The sequence below is a fragment of the Colossoma macropomum genome, unplaced genomic scaffold, assembly GCF_904425465.1.
Source record: "Colossoma macropomum unplaced genomic scaffold, Colossoma_macropomum, whole genome shotgun sequence".
Classification (NCBI taxonomy): domain Eukaryota; kingdom Metazoa; phylum Chordata; class Actinopteri; order Characiformes; family Serrasalmidae; genus Colossoma; species Colossoma macropomum.
In genome coordinates, this window is record NW_023495515.1 from 2,332,288 (window position 1) to 2,345,000 (window position 12,713).

At 38.6% G+C, this 12,713-nt stretch overlaps 1 protein-coding gene across 5 annotated transcripts in view; it reads right to left on the reverse strand.

Annotated features, from left to right (window-relative positions):
* The window catches only part of LOC118802288 (cGMP-dependent 3',5'-cyclic phosphodiesterase), a 259,355-nt gene that overhangs the window by 237,854 nt on the left and 8,788 nt on the right, over positions 1-12,713 (reverse strand). For 3 of the 5 annotated variants that reach the window (XM_036562781.1, XM_036562780.1, XM_036562784.1), the window contains exons 1-2: positions 7,554-7,779; positions 7,026-7,086 (exon numbers count right to left, since the gene is read on the reverse strand). In XM_036562781.1, coding sequence (XP_036418674.1) covers positions 7,026-7,086; positions 7,554-7,588 — 96 coding nt within the window. In that variant the 5' untranslated portion in view covers positions 7,589-7,779. Of the gene's footprint in view, positions 1-7,025; positions 7,087-7,553; positions 7,780-12,713 lie in introns of those variants that run through there. The other 2 variants (XM_036562782.1, XM_036562785.1) reach the window with 1 other exon arrangement.

The following is a 12,713-nucleotide window of genomic DNA, read 5'->3' on the forward strand; positions in this document are numbered from 1 at the left end:
TATGTATGTTCATGTAGCGAAACCTTCTTCCAGGCAATTTTGGACCATTTCTGTCATTCCATTCACCACAAAATGTCTATTTAGCTGTTTTATGCAAATGACCAATCTGTTCTTGACACTCTGAGAGAAAAAAGTGGGGGTAGATATAAAGAGCAGAATGAAGCACACTAATAATTCACGTTACCAAGCATTCACGTAAGATTCTAGAGGACTTCATTGACCACACATTGCCATATGGGCCCACTGTACATCACCAATTCACTGTTTCTTCATTGATCCACTCACATCTTCCATTTAGCAAATTGAATACTCAATACATTTCAGAGAAGCTACAAAGTAGAAAAACAGAAATGTGGGGCAGCAGAAAGACCCAAAGGAGCCATCTTTCCATCTGAAGAGATCATACGTCTTCTATTCGTCTTCTAAGCACTAAATCCGCTCTGTCTATCTCCAAAGGCCTCCTTCTGCTAAGGAAAAGAGAAAGAGTCTTTCTCTTGTTCTCTTCAAAGCAAAGGAGCAATCAGTGATAAGACCATATAAAGAACACCTAAGATCTGTGACTGTTCAAACCTTTGGAGCACAAATGCACACACACACATTTGTTTTCATACAAACTGATGTTTTACCTCATGAAAGTCATTGTTTTTGTAAATATATGTTCATTCCAAATGTGATGCCTTGAAGACATTCCGAAAATGATGGATCAGGAGCATGTTTCCCACTGTGTTACATCACCTATCCTTTTAACGGCACTAAATAATCATTTAGGGGCTGAAGATATAAATTACTGTGTTCTGAAAGTGTAAATTTTTGCCATTCTTCTATTAAACATTCTTCACTTGTGCATCTGTACCGGCCATCGTTGTTGTATTTTGAGCTTAATAAGACACATTTTCAATGGGAGACAGGTCTGGACTGCACTCAGGTCAGTCTAGCATCCACACACTCTGATAATGCAGCCATGCTGTTGGAACATGTACAGAATGTTTATTTTTGTTGTCATGTTGAAATAAGCAAGAAGATCACCGAAAAAGACGGTGTCTAAAAGGCAGCATTTTGGTCCAACATGTGTTCAGGGTTAATGGTGCTTTCACAGATGTGCAAGTTATCCACTAATTTATTACTAAACCATGACAGATACTGGCTTTTGAACTTTACACTGGTAACAATCTGGATGGTCCTCTTCTTCTTTGATGGCAGAGAATGCAACCATTGTTTTTATAAATTATCTGAAAGGTTGACTCTTCAGACTACTATGCACTGAGTATCAGTCCATTTCAGATGAGCACGAGCCCAAAGAAGTCAGCTGCATTTCTGGATGTTGTTAATCCAACTTGCATTTGTGGATGCAGGTTTTTCAAAGTATAGCACATGTGGTGTTATCCATCAGACAAGCATGCCGGTTTTTAATGCAGTGCCATCTGAGAGGTGGAAGGTCACGGGCAATCACTTGTGGTTTTACTCACAGATTTCCCAGGATTCCCTGAATCTGTTGATATTATGCACTGTAGATGGAGAAATACCTAAACAATGTTGGACTATGTGCTGATGCACTTTTGTGGCGAGCCTCAACCCATCCTTGCTCATAAAGGACTCTGCCTTTCCTGGATGCTCATTAAATATGATTGCATCACCCATTTCAGGTGTTTTTAAACATTTTACAGTGTTCTTAGTCGTAAATTGCCCCGTCCCAACATGTTGCAGGCATCAATTTTAGAATGAACATATATTTCACATATATATTTATTAAAAAAAGTTTTTTAATAAGATAAAACTGATAAAACATGTATTGTGTTCATTTAAATACAGGTTAAAGTGGATATACAAATAATTGCTTTCTGTTTTTATTTGAATTTTACCTGCTGTCTCAACTTTGGTCCTGAACTGGTAAAGTGCTTTTTACTAAATGGGACACTGATATATTGGGACTTAATATAGGAATAATACTTTTGGGAAATTGCCTATAAGTACATCGCTGCTGTCGTACCAAAACCTTGTATCTCCATTTTTGTCATTTTTCAGTTTTTGACATAATTTGAAAATGCCAGTTGTCCTTTACATTGTGTGTAAATTTCCTGAAAATTGACCAACAGAAACGGCCCAGAATTACTAAGGAAAAAAGTCTGGTTCCATTGACTTACATTAAAAGTGAAGTAGTTTTTTTCCTTCTCCTGTAAAGGTTTTTTGAAGTATTTTGAAGATACGAGGTTTTGTTGAGACAGCAGCGATATACATATAATACATATGGATTTGTTAATATTAAATATAGAGACTTCAATATATCTAATACATAAAGCAGATATTATTATATACATAGTCTCAAAACAAAACAGTGTGTGTATACCAGGTTTATTACACACTGTGGCATGTTGTGGGGACCTTTCATCCTTGTGGGGACCCCAAGCTGGTCCTCACAAAGTAAACCATTAAATTTTAAGATGAAAGCAAGTTTTAAGGTGAGGTTAAATTTAGGGCTTGGCTTTAGGTTTAGGCTAGTGGTAGGCTAAGGTTTGGTTAGGGTTTGGGTAAGTCTCCAGGAAATTAATGGAAGTCTATGCAATGTCCCCAGAATCCACAGAAACAAATGTGTGTGTGTGTTTAAAGTACTGTGGCTGATTAAATGTATTGACAGTGGTCAGTGTGTTGATGAGATTATCATTGGCTTGCGCTTTGTGGACATGCACACTACCACCACACCCCCCAACACACACACACACACACACACACACGCACACAGACACACACACACACGCACACAGACACACACACACACGCACACACGCACAGACACACACACACATATAAATTGACTGTTGCCAAGATTTTCACATGATGCTGCCAAAAAGAACAGACTCTCTCTCTCACACACACAGCGAGAGAGAAAGAGAATAAAGATGTAAACAAGCTGAGAACACTCTCCTTTCACCTATCACACACACACACACACTCACAGCCTATTTTAGATTTAATGCTTTAAAATTGTAAATCATTTGGCAAGATCATAACAGAGTGAGAACAAAAAGGCAGAGCAGAGAGAGAGAGAGAGAGAGAGAGAGAGAGATATGTATCTGTGATGGTAATAACAGGCAAAGCTCTGTTTGTCTTTTTCTCAAAGCCTCTTTACACCGGTGTGCTATTCATACACATACAGCTGCAACCTGGCTTTCTGAATTCCCAAATAAGGGGTTCTAGTGGGTTATTTCGGGATCAGGGAAGTTTGAAGATGAAAGAGAGGGAGAAAGAGAGAGAGAGGGAGGGAGAGAGAGAGAGAGAGAGAGAGAAATTGTATGGTGACATTTTAATCTAAGCCTTCAGCATTCTGACTGACAAACTGCCAACTGAGATTTTATCTCCGTCTCTAGGTCTCTCTCTCTCTGTCTCTCTCTCTCTGACTCACACAAACACCTCCAAATCCCTGTGCAAGACACTCTCACCACCTTTAGCGCACCTACCTGTCAATCAAAGCAGAATCTAATCAATATGACACACCAAAAGAACAAAACTTATGGCACAAAATATCTCGCATCTCCAAAATGGGAACTTTACAGGAGAAGGTAAAAAGTTCTAAACTTGTAATAGAAATTAATGTAAAAAATATTTTTTACATGTCATTTGTGACCATTTCTGTTGGTCCGTTCATCATGAAATTTTGACAGAGTACAAAATGCAGCTTGCACTTTCACGTTATGTAAAAAAGTAAAAAAGGGCAACTAATTGAGATACACGGTTTTGGCACGACAGCAACGATAGTCGCTGTATTAATGGGGACGTACTGGCAGGAATCGTTAGCCAATGCTTATATGCAACATTTTTCACTTCTGTAGCTTCTTATTCTGATACACTCTGCGAAAAAAAGGCACTAAAGTGTCGCTGGGGTTCAGTACCTTTAGTTTCGGACGTATAGTAATGTGCAAAAGTTTTAGGTGTCTGATAAAATTATATTTAAAAAAGCATTTCGCTGTTGTTGGAACAAAACCTTGTATCTCCAAAATGATAATTTTACAGGAGAAGGAAAAAACATACTTTACTTTTAATGTAAGTCAATGGAACCAGACTTTTTTCCAAGTAATTTTGGGCCGTTTCCCTTGGTCCATTTATCTTGAAATTTACACACAATGTAAAGAACAACAGGCATTTTCAAATTATGTCAAAAACTGAAAAACGACAAAAATGAAGATACAAGGTTTTGTTCCGACAACAGCGTTTTATTTGTTTCCTCAGAAAAACACTAACATTCTAATAAATACAAATAACATCATTAAAATCCATCTATGGACCCTAAGCCGCAGCCTTCAGCAGTTTAGCTCTGCCCACTCACACTGAAATTATAAGGAGTGTTTCAGCCAGGACTGCTACACGATACAGGGCAGCCAATCAGCTTTGCTTTTCTAAATTATATTTAAAGACCTTAAAGACTTTTAAAAAATTCTGTATTTTTGTGTTTGTTTGCTTTTTTTGATAGTTCAAATGCTGGAACACTGAGATATTGACAAAAATATTATTGTTTACTGATCTTGCCAGATATAAGTTCAAATATCTGTTAAATATTAAATATATTTGCATTTTAAATATGCTAACTTTTGTGTATTTACAGTGCAAAAAATGGTAAACAAATGTTTCTTGACATATTTTTTTATTATTTTTAATATATTTATAGCTCCTGTAAAATTAAATGTAAACATAATGCAACATATTTAGAATCAACAACTTTAGAAGTGTGTGTCATTTTTTTCATATGTACATTTACATTTGTTGCATTTCTTTTACAGATGTAAGGTAAAAATACAGGTTATTACTGTATTTTAATTACAGCTTATTACTGTAAGTGTACAGCAGCTACATCACAGTAATCGTGTGGTGCAGGTGAGTGTGGACTGTTATTTACTGATAATACGGTTCAGTAAATTAACTGTAAAAGTAGTGTAACTAGCAGCCAGTAATTTAACGTATTTTTTTTTTACTGGTAATACGGTTCTATAAATTAAATGTAAAAGTAATGCAACTAGTAATTTAGTCATTTACTGTTAATATAGTTCTGTAAATTGACTGTAAAAATAATATCACTAGAAGCCAGTAATTTACCATAAATTTAATTATATCCTGTTAATATGGTGCGGTAAATTGACTGTAAAGATAATGTCACCAGTAGCCAGTGATTTACTGTCATTTTTATTTTTTTTTTACTGTTATGTAAATTGACTGTATAAGTAATGCCAGTAATTAACTGTAAATTTACAGTAATTTTTTTACAGTGTAGGTTTATGAATGAAGTAAAATGAATAAAATGTAGATATGTTAGCACAGTGGACCAGAATCATAAACGTTGGGGTCTTCTGGAGTAAAATTAATACATAGTCAAATATCAGTTTAGAATATCAGTGAAATCTAAACATCTGTGCATACTGATCATATTTTTACCTGCCAATAGCGATATGACTCCGATATCATTGTGCATCCCTCACACACACACTCATACACCCACACACACACACACACACACACACACACACACACACTCATAAACACTGATCAGTGCACAGCATCAGCAAACCAACAAAACACACCAGCCCGTTAGATCCCGGAAATGTCCCAGAACCTTTCAAATCTCTCTCTCTCTCTCTCTCTCTCTCTCTCTCTCTCTCTCTATCATATATCACTCTATTAATCAGTCAACACACACACACATGCATGCCCAGGTCACCACACACATTTAGCGTTGCATATCATTGCAGTCTGTCAGAGCCTCACACCTCTGAATCGATCACGGTGCAGGAGCTTTAACGTAGGCTTTTAAAAATGATTTAACTTTGTTTTCATTCAGGATCGTTTCTATTGGTCCGTTCGTCATGAAATGCTCACGCAGTGTAAACTGAAGTTTCAAAGTCACTTTGTGGTGATGGCAAAAGAATCATAAGCATTATTTTCACCATATAGTTTAATATTGATATTTTGTCTATTTACATTTCAGCACCACTGCTGACACTATACTGTCAGCGTGCTCTCTCTCTCTCTCTCTCTCTGTCCCTCTACCTCTCTCTCTGTTCTCTTCTCCATCTCTTTCTCTCTCTGTCTCCCTCTGTCTGTCTATTCTTTCTCTGTTTATCTATTCTCTCTCTTTCTGTTTGTTTGTTTTGTCCTACACCTCTCTCTGCGTCCATTTGTTCCATCCTTCTCTTTTCTTTCTCTCTGTTTGCTCTATCCTCCACCTGTCTCTCTCTCTCTCTCTCACCCACCCTCTCTCTCGTTCTGTACGTTTGTTCTGTCCTCCACCTGTCTTCCTCTCTCTCCCTCGTTCTCTCTATTCCTTTGTGGTTTTTTTGACCTTCCCGGCAGGTGGAACATATAAAAAGAGCACACGTAACACAACATCTGTGTGTGTGTGTGTGTGTGTGTGTGTGTGTGTTTGTGTGTGTGTGTGTGTGTTTGTGTGTGTGTTTGTGTGTGTGTGTGTTTGTGTGTGGAGAGGACAGAAAGGGGTAAAAGAGACAGACGGAGTGAGGAAGCAGAGTTTGAGAAGAAAGATAAGAGAGAAAAAGTAGAGAGAGCTGTCATCACAGCGCAGAGAGAAATCACATCACACGTGTCCGAGAGACGGAGAGAGAGAGAGAGAGAGAGAGAGAGAGAGGGAGAGAGAAAGAAAGAGAGAAAAGAGAGACAGCTGGTTAAAAAGACTGAGAAGTGAGAGAGAGAGATAAAGGGAAAGAGCGAGAGAGAAGAAAAGGGGAGCAAGAGAGAGAGAGAAGAGAAGAGAAGAGAAGAGAGAAAGGGAGAGAGAGGAAAACAGCTTTAACAAAATCAATACAGTGAACAGAAAGAGAAACAGAAAGAGTTCAGAGAGGCAAAGAAAAAGAAAGAAAGAGAGATAGAGAAAGAGAGAGAGAGGAAGATAAACAACAATAACAAAACTGACACAAGAAATCACAGAGAGAGAAGAAAGAGTTGAGAACAAGAGAAAGAGAAAAGAAAGAGACAAACAGAGAAACAATGTCAGAGAGAGAGAGAGAGAGAGAGAGAGAGAGTCCTACCTGTACGGTGGTGGAGAGGGCGGGCGGCTCTTCGGCTCTCAGGAAGACCTGCTGTCCTCGTCTGAAAAGATAAACGAGTGCAATGAGCGCGAGCTGCAGGAGCACCATGCTGACCGCGAGAGTGGACGAGCGCGCTTCTGCCTCACACACACACTCTCCACACACTCCACTGCTGTCTGCCTCTGCTCCGCGCGCAGAGCGCGTGTGTGTGTTTATCTCTCTCTCTCTCTCACACACACACACACACACACACACACTCTCTCTCTCTCACTCACAGGTATGTACACACACACACACACACACACACACACACACAAAGCTAAGTAGTCCAAACTGCTCTGGAAGCCCCGCTTTGCCCCCTTATTTGTGTGTGTGTGTGTGTGTGTGTGTGTGTGAGAGAGAGTGAGTGTGTGAGAGTGTGTGTGTGTGAGAGTGAGTGTGTGTGTGTGAGAGTGAGTGTGTGAGAGTGTGTGAGAGTGTGTGTGTGTGAGAGTGAGTGTGTGTGAGAGTGTGTGTGTGTGCTCTTACACGTCTCTCCCTCTTTTCCTCTCATGGGTGCTCATGTCATTCCCACCTGCCGGCTCACAGCTCGGAACGAAGACGCGAAGGAGTCCGGAGCGAGACACACACACACACACACTCCCTCATACACACACACTCACACATACACACACGGCCGCGTGCGCTGTACAAGAGAGCGGAGAACACACTGACCACACGCGCGCTCTCTCCTCTCTTCTCCTCTCTCTCTCTCTCTCACTCTCTGTCTCTCTCTGCATCAAGTCAGAGTTCCAGTGTTTGTTAACGCTCAGGGTCCTAAAGCCCTCCGTTTACTCCAGTGAGGGTCAATGTTTCTCGCCTTTTCTCTCTTACGGAGCCCCGCTGGTGGCATCCTGTATAAATAAAAAATAATGCGTGGCTACGACTTAAGTAAGTCGTGGGAACAAGATAATTAAGTCATGGCCACAACTTAGTAAGGTGTGGGAACGAGATCCTATTTTATGGCCACAACTTGATCTCACACAATATTTATATTTATACAGGATGCCAAAATAACACTGTAACTGGGACTGAAAAATGTTTTCGATCAAATTTGGAAATTTTGATATTTGAAATTTTGAAAAATTTTTCCAAAATGGTCAAATCATTTTTTTTAGCCGGATGAGGTTTAAAAAGTTTTTATTCAAAAAGATACCGTATTCTACTTACTTTATTGATTAAAGTTATGAAATATGTATTCAAAGATGCAAGCCAGCATTGCGAAGAATATTTAATAATAAAAACAGTCCTCATATTCGTAATAATAATAAATGCAGCCCTAAATAGTAGAATAATAGAGTTAGCACTGATTATTATTGATATTGTTTTGCTAAACATTAAATAAAGACTCTGTTAATCAGCAAGTTGTACTGAAATGCATTTACATTCTATTTACGTTTTTGCACTTGAGTAATCAGATAATGGAAAATTCTGAGTCTACACAAGTCAGGCAGTAATTGGATTTCTGCTTTGCAACCAGCCAATAAATTCACAGAAGACGTGGCGTGAATGTAACGTAAAACTCAAACTTCATGCAGCAGCTTTTTTTTAAACCTTGCGCCACTTTACCTGAAAATATGAACATACATCATCTAGAAATTAAGAAAAATTTAAATCCTTCATTTTGTCAAGCATGTAGTTTATTTTAGTGTCGCTTTAAAAGTGTTTTGCTGAGTCTCGCAGCAACACTGTATGCTTATTTCCGGTATCGCAGTCTGTTTTTGCACACGCTCAGACTAAGAAATCTGAAAGAAATCAGAGTAAGAGTTCACACGCACTGAGAAATCTGATTGGTGAGCTAAAATCCGGCTCTCTTTATTGGATTTCCTAATCGGATTTCTAGACTTTACACTGATGTTAGAAATCAGAGGGTGCTGTTTACATGACCATTTGAATAATGAGAATGCAGAAATCTGATTATGATCAGATTATTAAGGGCAGGTAAACACACTCAATGAGCTACAAGCAATAAATAAGTAGGGGAGCGAGGGGAACACATAACGTGGGGCACAAATTAACACAAACTTTTTACGTTGTTAAAGTAGGTCAAGTTACTGAGCTGTTTGTGTAAATCACGTAATTTGACCTTATAATACTTTAATCAATCTTAAAGCAGCTGACAAGCTCACAACAAGCGCTAGCTGGGCTTAAGTTCAGCCTCTGTTAGCTGTTACACAGCATTACAACTAAGCCACCGTTAGTAAACAAAGACAAATAATGTAAATTTTCTCTTTTTGTTCCACATAGATTTTAAGATGAAAAAGAGAGAAAACATCTGACAACAGGGATTTTCTTCTACTTTATTAGTATCTTTCAGACGTCATTATTTTGGTTTTGAATAAGTACGTTAATGAAATTGACCTTAACAGTTGGTAGAGCTCCATATTATACTGATGTGTGATGTTTTTATTTTCCTACACTGGATAGAAAATAAATTTGTCATTGTGTGACACAGTTTCTTGTCAGTTTTCATATATTATTTGATTATGTATCTCTGTAATATGTATACATATTATCTGTATAAGCTGTCTGTCTTATAGATAGAAATATATAAAGCAACTGGGAAATATATTTGTTTCTTACTACATAGAATGATATTGAATTAACTTTGTTTACACTAATTCATCAGACTTTTCTACCGAGTGTTAAACTGACCCTCTGTCGGTTACAGTGAACCCACCCATGGGCTAAACTATAACATTACCCTTCCAGTCATTTTGGGTGGACTACATGAACGGTAGGTGCTAGAAACAAAGTTCAAGTGTTCGTTTGTAGCAGATAAGTATATGTTGCTTGTATACAAACATGATTATCCCTTCTTAAATATTTTCAAAGTTATTCAACAAAAAACAAAATGTGTTAATCTGATAATAACTGTACAGACCATATCAGTGTGCCTGTAAGCACAATGCTTGGCTTCCAGATGGATACTCACATGCAGTTAGCATTGAAGCTAACTCAATTTACCACAGAGTTTACAACAAATACAAACAAAACAGACCAAACCTTGGCAATAACAGTAAAATTATGTTGTGTTTGAGGTTGTAATGTCAAATGTTTCCAAGTATTTGAATGATTTTACTCACATTTTTCCAGCTTTTAAAGCAGACAGAGCTGCTATAAACAGTATTAATCATGCTGAGGGATCCTCTATGGTTGTTGACACTCACAGCTAAAGCTAACGACAATTTAGCGCATTCTTGACTCTTCCAGATGAAGATAAAGTTGCCAAGCGCTTCTACATCACCAGTAAGTGCACCACAATGGGAACTAGGATTGTATGTTGATATCCTGATGCTATTTTTTTAGTTAACTAGCGACATAAGCTAGTTAAGCAGCTAACACTGTTAGCATATACGCTAAAGGCCACAAAATGAGTGTTTTTGCTCATGTTTTCTCTCTCAGCAGAGGAAAATAACAGCTTTGCTTAATTCTGCGCCTGATTCTGTGTAAATGTGGACTTTTGTGTGTGTGTGTGTGCAAAGTAGTGCTGAACACCATATCATTTCAGTCAATAAGCTAGCTTCCAAGCAGGGTCGCTAGCTAATTAGCCAAAGTAGACCAAAAACACTATTAAATCGAAAGCTGTGGTTATTATAATGGCTCCAGCTGAATCTCACACAGGTGGGAAATGAATCCCTTATAGCAAGAGGATAGTGGACCACTGTCGGCCCGCTAATGGCAAAGCTGGAGGCCCACCGGCATTTTGCTCAGCGTTTACTGGGCGGCCCACTGGCAGTTAAGCAGAGTATTAGACAAAATTCCACTTTTCATTGCTCATTTTTCCCTCACAGTTGAATTTACCGATTTTTCCTTCCTTCCTTTCTTTAGTTATACTTTGTAAATTAGTTTAGTAAATAATTTTAATCCAGCTCAGTGTCAGTAACAACATTTTCTATAAAATCATTCTATATCAGGCCTAGTCTTACTTTTTTTCTCTCAGTTGTTTGTAATATTTGTCTAAGTTTATTTTCTAAAATAAACGTCTCTGTGCATTTAAAACCTGTTTGAGGAGATTAAGAACTAGTTAAAGCTTGTATGCAGGACAGTAATCTGGGTGGTCTGAGGGTGGACCAGGAGTGGCAAACAGCGGGGTGCCAACCTTATCAAGCCAGCGGACCAATATACGCTCGCTATCAGGGATGGTACATTTAGTTTCAGTTCATTTTGGGGTCCATTGTTGTTTTTTACAGATAAAAACCTTACAAAGTGAAGGCTTCATTAAACCCTGCTATGAAATGTGCGGCTGTAACAAGTTCATAATTATATAACAAGAATTAATCACAAAAAGTTGTGAAGTTATTGACCTGGGAGGATGAGTTTTAAAAAGTTCTCTTTTTCCACTATCTTGGTTAATAACTCTCAGAATTAGTACAAGGATTATATAATTAGTACATCAGTACCAAGTCCTGCTGTATCAATGCAGAACTGCCAGCTTTCTCCACCCACAAGTTAGTTATTTGCTATTGTGATGTAACATCTATTTAATCCACTGGAATAACATTATTGGTTCTACTGACAGTAAACCTGGCCACTTTATTAGAAACCCCTACCTTCTCGCTCCACCTTGCTGTAGCCTGTCTGTTGACATACAGTTTTCATTAGTCATCCTCAAGCTTTTCACCAGTAGTCAAGTTCTAATCACATTCGTTCTGAGACTCACTCTTACTGTGATTGTTTCTAATAACCACAGCATTTGATCTGAGACCTCACCCTGACTGTGATTGGTTCTAATCATCACAGCATTTGATCTGAGACCTCACCCTGACTGTGATTGGTTTTAATCATCACAGCATTTGATCTGAGACCTCACCCTGACTGTGATTGGTTTTAATCATCACAGCATTTGTTCTGAGACCTCACCTTGACTGTGATTGGTTCTAATCACCACAGCATTTGATTTGAGACCTCACTCTTACTGTAATTGATTCTAATAACCACAGCATTTGTTCTGAGACCTCACCCTGACTGTGATTGGTTCTAATCACCACAGCATTTGATTTGAGACCTCACCCTGACTGTGATTGGTTCTAATCACCACAGCATTTGTTCTGAGACCTCACCCTTACTGTGATTGGTTCTAATCACCGTCATTCATTCTGAGACCTCCCCCGACTGTGATTGGTTCTAATCACCACAGCATTTGTTCTGAGACCTCCCTTTGACTGTGATTGGTTCTAATCACCATGTCATTCATTCTGAGACCTCCCCCTGAGTGTGATTGGTTGTAATCACCACAACATTCATTCTGAGGCCTCCCCTGACTGTGTTTGGTTCTAATCATCACAGCATTTGTTCTGAGAACTCCCCCTGACTGTGATTGGTTCTAATCACCACATCATTTAATCTAAGACCCCCTTTTTGACTGTGATTGATTCTAATCACCATGTCGTTAATTCTGAGTCCTCCCCCTGAGTGTGATTCGTCCTAATCACCACAACATTCATTCTGATGCCTCCACCTGACTGTGACTGGTTCCAATCACCATGTCATTCGTTCTGAGGCCTCCCACTTACTGTGATTGGTTCTAATCACCACATAATTCATTCTGAGACCTCTCTTTGACTTCGTTTTGATCACCATGTTATTTGTTCTATGACCTCAGTCTTAATGTGGTTGGTTCTGATCACCACGTCATTTGTTCTGAGG